Source organism: Dipodomys ordii, unplaced genomic scaffold (assembly GCF_000151885.1).
Source record: "Dipodomys ordii isolate 6190 unplaced genomic scaffold, Dord_2.0 Scaffold63, whole genome shotgun sequence".
NCBI lineage: Eukaryota > Metazoa > Chordata > Mammalia > Rodentia > Heteromyidae > Dipodomys > Dipodomys ordii.
The window spans coordinates 4,843,204-4,859,306 of NW_012267279.1; the positions used below are offsets into that span (position 1 = coordinate 4,843,204).

A 16,103-nucleotide genomic window follows, 5' to 3' on the forward strand; every position below is an offset into this window, starting at 1 on the left:
GAAAAATATATTAAATCATTGTAGGCCAGAAGACTTTTTTCTTTTTGAATGAGTGTACATATATAATGTAAGAGGGTTTCATTGTGATATGTATATGTGTGTAGGTAAATATGTGTGTATGTATAACGCATTTCAATTCTCTTTCCCTCTCAATCTCCCTGCCTTTTTCCTGCCCTCCTCTTGCTGGTCCCCTTCTAAACAAGTGCCCTTTTTACATTCATGAATCATTCCCATTACTGTTTTCATCCATTTTCCTGTAGATGACATACTACTTTTTTTTTTTTTGTCTGTCATGGGGCTTGAACTCTGGGCCTGGGTGCTGTCCTTGTGCTCTTCAGCTCAAGGCGAGCACTCTACCGCTTGAGCTACAGTGCCACTTCTGGTTTTCTAGTGGTTTATTGGAGATAAGAGTCTCATGGACTTTTCCTGCCAGGGCTGACTTTGAACCATGATCCTCAGATCTCAGCTTCCTGAGTAGCTAGGATTACAGGCGTGAGCCACCAGCACCAGGCACATAATTTCTTTTCTTTTATGACTGAAAAATAGTCCATGGTGTGTATGTGAAGGGGTATTGTCTGCAATAAACATGTTCTCTAGTATATTGATTTACTGTCCTTTGATGAATGCCCAAGAGTGGTATGATGGGATTATAAGGAAGTTTTGACATTTTTACAACACAAGTTAGATTTAGTACCCCTGTGTGTAGCTTGCATAGGAAAATGTCACAACTCAGATTGTTTTGTTTTGCATGCTGTGTGCTAAACACATGTAGCTGCCTTTCACCTGCATAACTCATGCTACCTTTGCAGTGCACATTTCCACAAAAAAATATTTTTTAAAAAAAGTGCTCTTCTAGAAGGTAAGAATTGCAGTAGCCTTAGCAATAGAGAACTTGGATGAAGAAATTAGTTTGAATAAGCTTGAAATGACTGTGTCCAGAACGTTGCTATGAGTTCTTCAGACCTCCACACAGATTCTGTTGCTTTTACTGCATGTGCAACTATTAGAGGTTTGATTTTCTGATGTCACAGCCAGTAAGATGTAAGGAAGAAAGAAGGGACGGCTAGAGCAGCAAACATCATTCTAGCCAAAAATAACAATAGCCAGCCTCAATCACAAGGAACAAGAGAACACTACAAAAGACAAATGAAAAAAATTGAAAAGTAGTAGTAACTCAAAGTAGAATATGGATACTTATAGTAAATAAACACATCTGAGGCTTTAGGGAAGCTCTGTGGTAACACAGTCAAATACTGGAGAATTAAAACATTAACCTTTGTCATTATCAAGACTCATAAATCACATTTGCAAGAAACTTTTGTTCTTTTAGATGTATTCTCATCAAATTATTAAAGATTTTATATGTAAAATGGAGTTGCATCCAACAATAGTAGTAACAGTAAACATTAGCCCTGTGATACAGATGATGAGTTTAATTCTCCTAGCCATCATCTGAAGTTGCTGTAACAGTAAATCTAGCACCAGATGAGGGAGGCTGAGGGAAGAAGATCACTTTAGTCCAAGAGTTTGAGGCCACTGGGACAATGTACAAATTCCTTTATTTATTTGTTAGTTTGCTTATTTTTGAAACAGGATCTTACTCTTTAGCCGTGGCTGGCCTAGAACTTTGTGATCTTTCTGCCTCAGCCTCTTGATTGCTAGTGTTACAGACCTGCACCATCATGCTTAGCCAAAACAAATGGCTTAAAAAAAAAACAAAAAAAGTATACCTTGAAATACTCTTTTCCTCACCTGAAACCCGAAATGAATACCACTCTTTATCTCCCTAGATCTGAATTCTATAAGCACATAGTGCTTTCTGGAGGGTCTACTATGTATCCTGGTTTGCCATCACGCTTGGAGCGAGAACTCAAACAACTTTACTTAGAACGAGTTTTAAAGGGAGATGTGGAAAAACTTTCTGTAAGTATCAACAACACAGATATTAACATTCTTTTAAAACTCAGTAAAGGTGCTATGAATCGTCACAACCACCAGAGGGAGCAAGAAGTCTTCTAAACAGTTCCTGCTGCAGTTAAGTACCACCTACAAGAAATGGGGAAGAAAGATGATATGTTCAGGTCACCTTTGTAAATAGGTGACTAGGCACATTTGTAAAGATCAGCCCATACCCCAAGGTTCCTCCCAGTGTCCAGGAAGAGCTTGCTATATATGGAGAGGGAATTATCCCACTTTGGGGTGTTTTATCCCATTGTTGTTGGTACATGCCAGTTGTAGGCCTTGAACTCAGAGTGTAGGCAGTGTTCCTGACCTTTTTTGGTCAAGGCTAAGTGCTCTACTACTTGAGCCACAGCTTCACTTCTGGCTTTTTGGTGGTTAGTTAGAGTCTCATAGACTTTCCTTCCCTGGATGGCTTGAAACCATGATCCTCAGATCTCAGCCTCCTGAGTAGCAAGAATTACAGGTGTAAGCCACTGGTATCTGGCTTGTTCTTAACTTCTTTTTTTTCTTTTTTGTTGGTTGTTGAACTCTGGGCCTGGGGGCTGAACTCTTCAGCTCATAGCAAGCGCTGTACCACTTCTGGTTTTCTGGTGGCTAATTGGAGATAAGAGTCTCATGGATATGTAATCAACATAGTTAGTCTGTATCATGATTGTAATTTTCAATTATTTTTCTGGGTATTTGTTACATACATCTTTGTCTCCCCAATCAAGTCTCCAGTTCTTATGCATATCACTAACTATAATAGCTATTGAAATAGGCCTTGTTACTAATTGATACATGCAAGTAAAAGTCACAAACTAAAATATAATCATTAGTGATTGTTCAGCACACCTCTCCCTCAACTCTGGATTCTGAAGTATGTTGTGTGTGCTATGTAATCAGTCAAGAAGTCATTTAATCTTGGGTTAATCTTGACCTTTATTTCCCTGTCTTTAGTCAACTATTCTAGGTAATGAGATTACATATTATAGAGTACTATCTGTTTTGGAGACACTAATATTACATCTTTCATATATGACTCAAATTGTTAAAATTAAATTGAATATGGGCTCACATACATTAACTAACTTAAAAGAGCTGTGGAAAGGAGCCGTGTTGTCTAAGCACTTTATTTATTTTTCTCATTTTATTGGATTATACATATAATGTAAAATTATCTCAGGTGATCATTTTTCAGCAAACAGTTCCTTTTTTTGGGGGGGGGTTGGGGCCTGAACTCTGGGTCTGGGCGCTGTCCCTCAGCTCTTCAGCTCAATGCTAGCGCTTTACCAGTTGAGCCACAGTGCCACTTCCGGCTTTTTTCTTTTTGCTTATGTGATATTGAGGAATCGAACCCAGGGCCTCAGGCATGCAAGGCAAGCGCTCTACCACTGAGCCACCTTCCCAGACCAAACAATTCCTTTTTTATTCTTTTTTCTTTGCCATGTTAAGAATTGAAACGAATGGGCCGAGTTCAGGCTCCACGACCGGACCCAGAAAAAATTGAACCCAGTGCCTTGTGCATAATGGACAAACCCTCTACCACTTAGACTAGTGTACTAAAGAGTTCTTGAATTCCATCCAGGTATCCAATACTGGTTAAACAAAATAGTAGTAGGTAAACAAAAATCCTCACTTTCAGGCCAAATAATTGACCAGTAGGAATAAGTGTTTCAAAGAAAAGTGAAGTGAGCTTAGGTAAGAGCTAAAAAATGGTGGAGGCTTGCCAGGAATATCTTGCTTTACCTTTGAAACCAATCAGGAAAGGCTTCTTTGATGAGATGATTTGATCTGAGAGCTGCAACAATGGAAGTAGGAGTAAGCATGTGACTTTTTGCAGGCAGGAACAGCAAAATCCTTGAGTTGATGGGAGTATTGGTGGGAGCCAAGTGAGCCCGGGAGAGAGGCAGTTGGTGAGGCCAGGAGGGTGAGAGAGTCTTGCTCAGTTAGGGTAAGATGGCAAGTCTTGGGGAGTTTTGAACAGAAAAACAGCTTCTGACTTACCCTTTTAAAAGAGTAAGTCTAGGATGGCAGGCGATCCCTGCGTGAGGAGAGAACAAAGGTTTCAAAAAAGAGGACGTTGAAATCATTTTTTAGAGAAAGGAGAAGCTAATGAGAAAATGTAATAGCATTAGCCAAACAAACCTGAAGGCTCAACTGAAGTTAGTGATTTTTTTAATCATGTATTTTTTTATTTAAGTAGTTGTACAAAGGGTTTTTATTCAACCTGTCAGTGTATGGACACAGTGCATCATAGTGGTACATTGAAAAGCAGGCAGTTGAATTTCCTTCCTGCCTTGTTCAGCTGCTTACCAACAGCTACAAAGTAGCAGATTCTCCAAGTTGGTATGACTCTGGTCCCAACAGAGTCACAGAACTTTGTCAGATGTTCAACACATTCATGTTCAAACCAAAATAGGTATGAGAAGAAATGAGCTATAGATCTGTAGATGTCGTCAGGGATCCAGAGGTGACTTCCAAAGGAAGAGCAGTGAATAGATAAGAATGAGTTTCCAAGGCCAGGCACTGGTGGCTCACACCTGTAATCCTAGCTTCTCAAGAGGCTGAGATAGGAGGATGAGGTTCAAAGCCTGCCCAGGCAGGAAAGTCCAATTAACTACCAAGAAGCTGGAAGTGGAGCTATGGCTCAAGTAGTAGAGTGTTAGCCCTGAGTAAAAATAGCTCAGAGACAGTGTCCAGACCCTTAGTTCAAGCCCCAGTACCAGTACCAAAATATAAAAATAAAAAAGAGTTTCCAAGCACCAGAGTTTGTGAAGAAGAGATAGAAAGGTAGAAACAGCGCTGAAGAACAGAATCTGTGAACAACCTCCAAGTTATGAAGGAAGTGTATGAGACAGAATAGTAGCCCATTAAAAAAGCAACAGGGGCAGCACCATCTTCAAGAGTTCTTTCCCTTAGAGCAAAAGTAGGTATATATTTTATTGGGATAAGGTTACTGTCACAAATTATCTATGGCCATTTATAGCTACACATAAGTCTGTGAGGTTGCCAGAGATTCTAAAAGCTTTTCTGGCCCTTTAAAAGAAAAACATATCTGTAACCCCAGCACTTGGGAGGCAGAAGCAGGAAGATTGGAAGTTCATCCAGCATAGTATATGACTGAGACATTGTCTCTAAAAGAGAGAAAGAGAATGGTCTCAGTTTCAGCGTTGACTATTTTACTTAGTAGTGAACTGGTGTCTTCCTATAGTTTATACATTTTCAGATAAATTTATGTAGCCTGAAGACAATTCAGAATGACCTAGCTATTTTGCATTCTTGGTTTTTTTCTAGGATTTGTGACATTAAATGAGACCTTCCAAATCATTTAAGGTTTCATTTTCAGGTGTTGACTAACCATACAGATTAATTAGAAAGGTAAATAGTAGTTACAGGTTGCAAAATGTTTTCCAATTGTCTTTTTTGTTGTTTTTGTTTTTTTGAGATAGTCTCATTATGAAGCCCAGGTTGGCCTAGAGTCCTTGATCCTCCTGCCTCAGATTCCCCAGTTCTAGGATTACTGGTGTACCCTACGTGCCCAGCCCTAATTGTCTTCAATTTTGATTACTGTGTTCAGTTTTTCCAAAATTCTCCTGACTTGTTTTGACCCTATTTGGCCTTATCTTGAAAACTTTACTTGAATTTAAGACGGTAGAAAATGAGCTTTGCTAATAAGAACTTCAGGCTGGAGGAGTGTAGCTCAGTAGTATACCATGTGGGTAGCATGCAGGAGGTCCCAGCACCAAAAAGAAAAGAAAAGCAGCTCCATTTAGTTCCACCCAACTCGACCTTGAAGAAGCCACGCAGGTACTCTTCTCCAAAGCTGAGTGTGTAAATAGGATGGGACAGCAGGCGTGAAATAGAACAGTTGTCTCCTTATGAGCTTGGAACACATTACCATGTGATCGTGTACCTCATGGAGACATCAAATCCTGCTGCCCTACTTCTATCCCAAGTCAGCTCGGAGACCCAAAAGTATCTATGAAAACTTGCTTTTCCTGAGGAGACAGCACTGTGCACATGTGACATCTATCTTATCTTTCCTCCTTTAGAAATTTAAGATCCGAATTGAAGACCCACCTCGCAGAAAGCACATGGTGTTCCTGGGAGGTGCGGTCCTTGCAGATATCATGAAAGACAAAGACAACTTTTGGATGACCCGACAAGAGTACCAAGAGAAGGGCGTCCGTGTGCTGGAGAAGCTCGGTGTGACCGTTCGATAAACTGCACCACTCCGGATTCCCATCACATCTCTAAATGCTTTCTTTTTTCCTTTATTGCCAATCTTTGAACTCATTCAGCTCCAGGATGTGGAAGAAGCTTCTTGTGCCCTTTGACTTGAAAGGTCAAGTTTTATTCTGGGGTATTGGGAAAGCATTGTTAACTTTTTTGTTAATGTGGGTAAATCTGGCTGTTTAATGCAACCAGAGGGCAAAGGGTCCTGTCTGGAGCTTTGTTTCTTCTCATAAGCATTTAGATCACTCCTGTAGACTTCCTATTTTCACTTTACTGCTCTAATGCTGCTAGTTTTAGTCTTTAGCCCTGTAGGTGGTATGCCTTTATTAGCATAAGAAAAACTTCGACCAGAGCTTTTACTATTACTGGTGGGGGGGGGGGTGGGCAACCCTGAACTCTTCAGGGCATTTTCTCTGTTGTGTGGCTTTCTACAGTTACAAATGCCAAGCTTCTCCTGTTAACATCTTAGGGAAATACTAAGTTCAGAACTAAAATGTTTTGGGTGGTTTTTTATGTGGTGGAAGGAATGGGTGGTCTTTTGATTGTGATTTTTTTGAGATTTTTTTTTTTTCTCCACGGTACAGAAGATAAACTTTATTTACTGTACTTTGATTTGGCCGGTTTTATTTTGGTCTGCCAGGAACTATTTCCATATGATTAAAAAAAAAAAGAAAGCCTAGTGTTCTATTACCATGTTGCTAAGGAATTTATTTTTATTTATAAAATGGACCATATCAGCTGGAATTAGACTCTCTAGAATCTATCAATGGAAAAAGTAACATTTAAAAAAATGCTTTGTTAATTCAAATTACACGGTTTTTTTTAAGTGTGTAAAAACTGGTTATCTCTAAATGCTTTATTTATTTCATAAGCATTAAGGTAACCCAGTGCCAAGTATCATTCTTACAATATTTTCTATATGACTGACCAGTGCTTATTTAATAAAACAAAGAAATACATAATACATATAAACAATTACTGGTAGGTTTAAAAATTGTTGGGCTAAAAAACAATAGCATTGGAATAAAGTGCTTGTTTCCAGTTAAGTAAAATTTGATGGCTTAAAATGTTGGCCAAAAAAGACAAGAATCAAGATTTAAATATTTATTTGTATTGGAAGCTGATAATTCTCAGTCCTCTTTTTATGTTTTTTATTTTTTGGGGGGAGGGGTCCATCATGGGGCTTGAACTCTGAGCTTGGGCGCTGTCCCTGTGCTCTTCAGCTCAAGGCAAGTGCTCTACCGCTTGAGCCACAGCACCATTTCCGGTTTTCTAGTGGTTTATTGGAGATAAGAGTCTTATGAACTTTCCTTCCCGGGGCTGGCTTTGAACTGTGTTCCTCAGATCTCAGCCTCCTGATAGCTAGGATTACAGGCATGAGCATCTTCTTTTATGTTTTTGAAAGGAGAGTAGTTAGAAGTTTGTAAATGTTAGTAGACTCTCCTGCCTATGTCAGTAATCCTACTTATAACTCCTGGCGGTATTGTTTGCATTCTGAAAAAATGACTTAATAGTATCCAAATGTGAGTTTCTTTCATATTTGAAAAATAATGAGAATTATATCTCACAAAATACAAAATGTTGATTCTGGGAAAACTTTTCCTTCATTTCAGAATATTCTTTACCAATAATGGATTTGAAAGAAGTGGTTTTTAAGACTAAAAAAAGATAGATTGGCTTGAGTGTTTCTTTTTGGGGATAACTTAAAAATTAGTGCACACTATGTCAGCAGCAAAAGGTTAAAGTACGTAGCTTCTGTTAAGTGTTTTTGTCTATTTTACCTCAATTTGAACAAATAAAAGTTTGTGCGCATGCTGGACATGCTTCAGTACACATGAATAGCCCATGACTAATGTCTACTGGATTCTGGATACAAGACTCAGGAACTTCGGAATTCTAAAGTATTACAAATCATGTCTCATAAATCCCCCACCTTTTGATTCCTAGGCTTCTTAAAGGACACATGTTATATGTAGACCAAACAATACCTACTGGACTGTTTAGTGCAGATAAATGAAATGACTTGGCAATTGATCATAATTTTAAAATATGAGGGTAGAAAACAACAAAGAATGAGATGGACTTTTAAAACATTGAAGACATTATTTGTACCTTAAATGTAGATTTTTTGACATTAAAATGATGTATTTATATGTGTAATGATTTAGAAATTCCATTTTGTAGTTTTACCATTCGAAGGTAAAATAATGTGTTTGGGATTTGGGAGATATTGTATTCAGTTGGAGTTGTCAGACAGGAGTCACTCAGAAGTTTAAAAAAAAATCTGTTTTTAAAAGAGATCTGGTTTTTTAACTCTTGAAACCCATTGTTGCTTAGATTTTCCTGATGATTAAATTCTTTGGTTTAAATTAGAATCACCAATGCCGTGAAGGAGTTCTTAGAAAATGTGGTATTGGATACTAACTGCACAGTTCTGAGCACTGTATCTAGAAAGATCAATGGAAAGTAAAATATTCGAAATTTAACTGATAGACTTCTTTTTGATTCAGAAAATAAATCAGATTTTTTTCAAAATAACTTTGGGTTTTGTCTTTGTTTTTCCTTTCATAGATATTCTCTTTAATTGCATTTTCTTATTTTTACTCACATTTGGAGTTTTGCTAATGCAAGATGCATTTTGAAAACTTCATGTTAGTTATAGGCCAAGTTCACTATTCCATTGACAAACATTTCTGGTATGGTTCTCACACACATATGGAAGGTGGTAGAGATGAGAGTAACTTACCCTACATTAGAGATTTTTTTTTCCTTCCGGCAGACTATTTTGTTTCCCAGAGAGTACAGGTGTCTTTCAACACTGAGCAGAGTTGGAAACGTGGCTGAGTGGTAGAGGGCTTCCTCAGCACCACATAAGCAGAAAAAGCTGGAAGCTTTAGTGGTAGAGTGTTAACCTTGAGCTGAAGAGCTGAGGAACAGCACCCAGGCCCAGAGTTCAGGGCCCATGACCGACAAGAACAACAAAAATCAGTGAGCAGGATGAGAATGTAGTTAACTGACCCTTTGTTGCTGGGGGGTTGGGGGAAGAGGAAATGAATTTTTGTTCTCCTTCATGAGCTTGAATACTCATCCTCATTGTCCCTTCACAGCCAGTATCCCATCTAGATACCCCTAGGGTTCCCTTTAGTCTCAGTTACCCTGTCACTACTGAATTACCTGAAGTATAATATGATAGCTACCTCCATTGAAGATGAGGAATTGTCATTGCTGGAATGAGTGCCTCGGTACACTCATTCCACAAACTGCTGAGAAAAATGAATATGTTTATTATTAACTGCTGCTGATTTTAGAAACATCAAGGAGGGTATCTCACTGGGCATGGTAGCACATGCCTATAATCCTAGCAATCAAGTCTACAGGAAGAGGAGTTCAAGGCTAGCCTAGGCTACATAGTGAGGCCTTGTCTCAAAAAAACAAACAAAAAGAGTGTTGGGAGCCCTACAGAATCCGGTCTTTTCATCCTGCCCCATACAAACACCCGGTAGCTGCTAACAACCACCTTTTCACTGCCCTAAGCAAACATCCTACAGCTGCTACGGCCAATGAAAAAGCTTCCTTATTCCAAGCATATAAATACCCTTGTGTGAAAAATAAAAATTGGCAGCTTGATCAGAACCCTTGTCTTGCTATCATTCTTCGTGTCTCTTGTCTCTTCATTCCTTCTCGCTTAGGTTCATTGCCCTGGTTGAAGTCCTGTGGGTCGGGACAACTGGCGCACGAGCCTCTGACTAAGGAAGGAACGCCGTCCTCCGGGAAAACTTGGCCAAGTACATCCGAGATCGCGAGATCGCCTCGACAGACCCCACCGAGAGACAGATCCAGGAGGAGAGTGGGGACGGCGCAAGGTGAGTGACCCACCATGGGACAAGCAATATCGTCACATGATCTATTTCTGTCAGACCTCAAGGAGGCCTTCAAGACACGGGAACGCAGGTTAAGAAAAAGGATTTAGAATTATTTTTCTCATTCATAGAGGTCTTGTAGGAATCATAGATGCAAAAAGATGGCAAAGAGTAGGAGATTGTTTAAAAGATTATTAAGAAATCTTTGGTTCAGAAAAGGTTCCTGCTACCGCCTTTTCCTATTGGAATTTGATTAATGAAGTTTTAAAATGTTCTCTATTTGATAGTGGAATTTTAAAACTTGTAAAAACGGGAAGAGGAGGTTCTCCAATATGCCTCTCGGCCCCCTGCGGCTTGCCCATCGGTTGTATTAGATATAACTGCTGGTCATTTCACTGAAAATCCCTTCCTTTTGTGGCCCGGCCCTTCAAGGGCCCACTGCCCCTCCAGATCCAGATGTTTTTTCTCTCCCCCTTTACCTAACCTGGCCCCTTTACGCGAGTCCCTTCAACATAGGCGAGAACACCTTCGACTTTTAAAAGAACTGCGGTCCCTTGATTATGAACTCCACACACTGGCCTTGGCCGATACGCCAAAAACGCCTAATAAGGTTAGATCAGACCATCAATCAGTTCTCGCCTTTCCAGTAACTCGGAGCCAGACAGATAGGACCTCAGAGGGTGAGGAGGACGAATCAGAAGAGGAGGAAAAGGAAGATGAGGAGGAACAGGATACTGGGGATGAAGAGGAACAACCCACCCAGAGAAAAGGCCAACAAGAGTATAAGAGGCTTAGCCTCCGGTTTGTTGAAAAACTTAAAAATGCATGTGCCCAATATGGCCCGACTGCCCCTTATACATTAGCCTTGTTAGAAAACCAAAGTGTGCGCTGGATCACCACTAATGATTGGAAGTTTCTGGCCTGCGCCACCCTTAGTGGGGGTGATTTTGTTTTATGGAATGCGGACTTTAAGGAACAATGTAGAGAGACTGCGCAAAAAAATTTGGCTAAAACATCTTCAAAAACCTGGACCTATACTAAACTTTTGGGTAATGCGCCCTTTGATACCAATGCTAAACAGGCGCGCTTTCCTGCCGGACTTTTGGCACAAATTCAAAATGCTGGCCTTTATGCTTGGAAGCGTCTCCCTCAAAAGGGATCGGCTACTACTTCCCTGGCAAAAGTTAGACAGGGGTCAGATGAACCCTACAGTGACTTTGTCTCCCGGCTTAACTTGGCTGCAGAAAGGCTTCTTGGGCCTAGTGAAAGTGAAAGTGCCTTTGTTAAACATCTTGCCTTTGAAAATGCTAACCCAGCATGTCAAGATGTCCTCCGGCCACATAAAAACAAGGGTGACCTCTCTGAGTTCGTCAGGCTTTGTGCTGGAGTAGGGACTACTCATGTCATAGGCGCTGCTCACATACTTGCTTTAATTGTAAACAACCTGGTCACTTTGTGAATGTCCCTTCGGTAAACAAAGCCAAGGGGCAATGCCCTCCCAAGCTACAGATAGACCACTTCCTGCCACTCTTTGTCTTTTAGATCAAGAACAAGCAGCCCCAAGGTGGCTGTCAGAACGCTTGATAAAACAGGTGAATGGCTTACCACAACCCAGGGGAAACCTTCCCCCCCCCCCCCCCCGCCCTCCAGGATGATGCCTTTTCTCTTACAGATGCAGCTAGAACTCCAGACGCGGACCTTCCTGTTTGAATTTATTAAATAACAGATTAATCTCTTGGCTTCTAAGTCCATACAGGTTCATCACCATCACCTTGATATGGCAGACCGCGGCATTGAAATCTAAGATTTACCCCAGGCTTTTAATTAGTGTTTTGCCATGAGCTTGTTCCAGTGGGGAACCCCCCCTTCTTTTTTCTTATTTAGAAAATCCTTCTTATTCATAACCCCTGACCATTCAACGGGCAAGACCTATTGCGCCCTTGCCATGAGGGATAGGTTCGCCCCTCCTCCTATAGGCCCCTCCGCTTGGGGGAGGATGCACCTATGGGAGGAAGAAAAAATGCTCAAATCAAGGGTACAGGTAAGACTGCAGGGGGATGGATCCGCGAGATCCCAAGACCCCCGAGTGGCAAGCTCTGGTGCATGACGGTTGGCATACATACCCACATTGCCCTGGTTGAAGTCCTGCGGGTCGGGACAAAAGAGTACTCAACTGAAATAAGCCAGAAACAAGAATTGACCCTAGCTCAATATTTAACATGGTATCTAACTTTGAGCTAACTGGCTATTAGTAATACTAAGGTTTGTCTACAGTCACCAGTTTTTCTTTAGCTCTGACTCCTTGGTCTGTTCAAAAACAAAATAAGCCAGGCAACCGTGGCTCATACCTGCAATCCTGGCTATACTCAGTAAACTCAGATCTGAGGATTGTGGTTCAAATCCAGTCTGGGCAGGAAAGTATGAGATTCTTCATGGGGTCTGAACTCTGTCCCTCAGCTCTTCAGCTGAAGGCTAGCACTCTACCACTTGAGCCACAGCATCACTTCTGGCTTTTTTTGCTTATGTAGTGCTGAGGAATCGAACCCAGGGCCTCATTCATGCAAGGCAAGCACTCTGCCATTGATCCACCTTCCCAGCCCCAAGTATGAGATTCTTATCTCCAGTTTAGTCACTACCACCACCTCTCCCTCCCCCCAAAAAAAGAAACAAAAAATGGAAGTGGAGCTGTGGCTTGTGGTAAATCCTCAGCCTGGAGCACAAAAAGCTCAAGGATAGTGCCCAAGCCCTGAGTTCAAGCCCTAGGACTGGCAAAAAAAAAAAAAAAAAAAACACTGAAAATGTTACATTATAGGTACATGTGGAAGGTGAGGGGAAGGACTTCTGTGTGACTCCCTGTGAAAGCTAAATTAATGACTTGTAACCACACATCACATATAACCAGTCACCAAATAGAAGCCAAAACTTCAGTTAGGGGAGAGAAAAGGAAGGTGACTACTACAAAAATTTCAGTAATTGTAAGTGGCGCTGTAGCTCAAGTGGTAGAGCACTCGCCTTGAGCTGAAGAGCTGAGGGACAGTGCCCAGGCCCAGAGTTCAAGCCCCACGGCCGACAAAAAAAAAAAAAAAAAATTCAGTAATTATTAAGCCGAAAAATTTTAAAGCATCTTTCTCTGCCTTGTTTAGCCTATGAAATTAGGAAGAAAGAAGCTACTGAGCCAGAATAAACTTACTTGGATTTAAATCATCTACATGGCAGTGACAAAGTCTGTACCTATTGTAAGTATGTCAGTTTGTTATCCTCAAATGTAAAATGTCTAACTAGGTAAGGAGAATCCAAACAATTTCTCTCTTGGCACAACAGATTTCCTGTCCCTTTTATATCTACCCTCTCAACTCCCACCCAGCAGAGAAAAAAGACTAGAAAAGACTTTGCATACCATTTTCCATGAAATACTTGAATAAGAATAGAAGAATAAGGAATATTTAGCTATGCTTGTGTGAACAAATGGAAAGGTTTGGGCTTGGGACTTAAAGAGAATGTGAGAATGTATTAGAAGTAGTCCCACTGGACAGACTTTGAGAACTGCCCTTTGTCATCAACATCAAATTGAGCTTTGACCTAATGAATACTTCCTTTAAGACAGTAAAGAATTATGAAGGCTGGGTGCCAGTGGTTCATGCCTGTAACCAAACACTAGCCTTGACAACAGAGAAGCTCAGGGACAGTGCCCAGACCCTGAGTTCAAGCCCCAGGTCTGGCCAAAAAAAGACATCAAAGCCAACAAAGTAAAGCAGTATGCTCTTTATAATGTGGATTTGGGAATATTAGTATTTGCTATTTGCTTACCCAAATACACAAGTATATTTGGTACCAGGAAAACTTCTAACTTAAGCTCCTATTCCCTTTTTTGGGGGGGGGGTCACTCACGGGGCTTGAATTCTGGCCTTGGCACTGAACCTGAGCTCTTCAGCTCAAGGTTAGTGCTCTCCACTTTGAGCCACAGCACCACTTCCAGTTTCTGGTGGTTAATTGGACATAAGAGTCTCACGGACTTTCCTGCCCAGGCTGGCTTTGAGCTATGATCCTCAGATCTCAGCCTCCCAAGTAGCTAGAATTACAGGTGTGAGCCACTGGCTACTGTTTTTTAAATGGTGTGACAATTCTGTTCCTTTAGCTTTGGTTAATCCTACTATCTCAGAAAATAATTGGATGAAAATGATCTTTATATTTTCCATTTTGCATATGTAGCACTCTCATGCCTTCCAACATTATCTGTTCATAATACTCAAAAGAAGGTACGATACAAGCCCACAAAATCCCTCTGGGGGGCTCTTTCTGTCTCCATCCATGGTGCAGGATCCAGATGAAAAGGATGGCCCATGTGGGAACGCCTCAGCCCCAAGCTCTGCCTTAATATCTGTGCAGAAGAAAGGGGAATCAGACTGACCCAGGACGCCAAGGTGTTGAGGCAGCTCATGCTGCAGATTCCAGTGTTTTCCAAAACTAATTACACTGACAGGTTCTTCATCAGGAGAAATGACCATTGCTATTCTCAGCACAGTCTGTGGGTCCAAGTCAGAAGAAATCTTGGTAAAAGATCTAGAGGTACAGGAGAAAGAAATACATAATCATAACTTCTCGGATATTGGAAAGTTTGGTTCTGGGATCCAGGAACACTTGGATCTGGGCATCAAACAAGACCCAAGCATTGGTATCTCTGGCCTGGACTTCTACCTGGTGCTGGGTAGCCAGGTTTCAAATCACAGATGAAACCCAGGGCCAAACAGCCAAACACAGAATCAGCAGAAAGTAGGCCGGGTGCTGCTTCCAGCAGAAGTAGGTTGGGATCATCCTACCTGGCAAATAAATTCCTCTTTCTATCCAAAAGCCTAGTAAAATGTTTTCAGTGAAAAAGAAGAAGAAGAAGAAGAAATGCTCTCTTGGGCGCATTAAAACAAAACAGTAAGAAAGGCTTCCTTGAACATTCTAAATAAAATTTGTTTTGTTGCATTGTGGGTGTGTTGAATAAATAAGTAAGAGGAGAGGTTTAGTTAATGAAATTCCCATGGTTTAAGAGGCTAAAGAGCTTTGGATTTATCATGTGTCCACCCCTATCCCTGCCATCAAATCAGTGAAAAACCTTTGGTACATTCTAGTCCCCTGAATTGAAAGACTAAAATGAAATACCAAAGGGCACCTTCAATTCTTGGAAGCCACAATTTTGCTAAATGGCAAACTAAATCAAATAGCTCACCCCACTACCTGATTTTATTCAGAAGTTGGAACCAAAGGAGAGACTCTTCCCCTCTGCTTTTCAGTCGAGTTATTACTTCAAGAATATGCCTGTTTCCTTCAGGCCCTGAACTGTCTGCTAAAATAATTATCTGTTAGGCAGCTGAAGAAAAAAATCACATCTGTGAAAGGCAGGAAGACAAGGTCAAGAGAAGAGGAGGAGATAAACCCCTTGCTTGACTCACAGCTGCCCACCCTGCAGTGGAGTAGAGCCTGCCAAGAACATCCATACTGATTTATGGAGGAGAAATGAGGAAACCATTTACCCTAGATATCTTGGATTGGTGACAATATTGGTGTAAACGATTTCCAGTTAGACTAAGAATTCCCAGTCTCTGTGCAGTGATCTCTCCTCCGCCTACACCTCTTCCTCTACTAGCTTTTTCAACAGCATTCTGGCCGGTGCTTCCCAACCTTGCAGGGTGTGAGGGGAGGAGGGCTTGAGAGTCTTTTGGGGAGCAAATTACAATGCTGAGCAATTATAATTTCTGGCTCCACTTCCAGAAACTGAGGAGACAGTCTTAGAAGGGGTCCTTTGCACTTGTAAAAACATGAATCAGAAGCCAGAGGGGAAAAATTGTAGGAATTAAGCTACAGACTGAGTGGTAACATTCTTATAGTGCTTGCCAATTGATTTCATTTAATTGAGAGTTTTCTATGAGAATGAAGGCAAAGGCTTTTCTCCTAAAATGGAGACACTAGGGACTCTCCATACCCCATCTCCAGGACTCCCACTGTGCACCTTGGGAAAATCTGGTTCCTTGCCTATTGTTGCCTTGCTTGGACTCACAAACGAAAGGGCTCTAAGTG

At 41.0% G+C, this 16,103-nt stretch overlaps 1 protein-coding gene and 1 pseudogene across 1 annotated transcript in view; both read left to right on the forward strand.

The window, feature by feature from the left end:
- Actr2 (ARP2 actin-related protein 2 homolog (yeast)) overlaps positions 1-7,261 on the forward strand; it is a 45,087-nt gene extending 37,826 nt beyond the window's left edge. The window contains exons 8-9 of the mRNA XM_013022534.1: positions 1,791-1,923; positions 5,997-7,261. Coding sequence (XP_012877988.1) covers positions 1,791-1,923; positions 5,997-6,167 — 304 coding nt within the window. The 3' untranslated portion in view covers positions 6,168-7,261. The remainder of the gene's footprint in view (positions 1-1,790; positions 1,924-5,996) is intronic.
- A 5,939-nt stretch (positions 7,262-13,200) lies between these two features.
- Positions 13,201-14,936, forward strand: LOC105990163 (annotated as a pseudogene).
- The last annotated feature ends 1,167 nt before the right edge of the window (positions 14,937-16,103 follow it).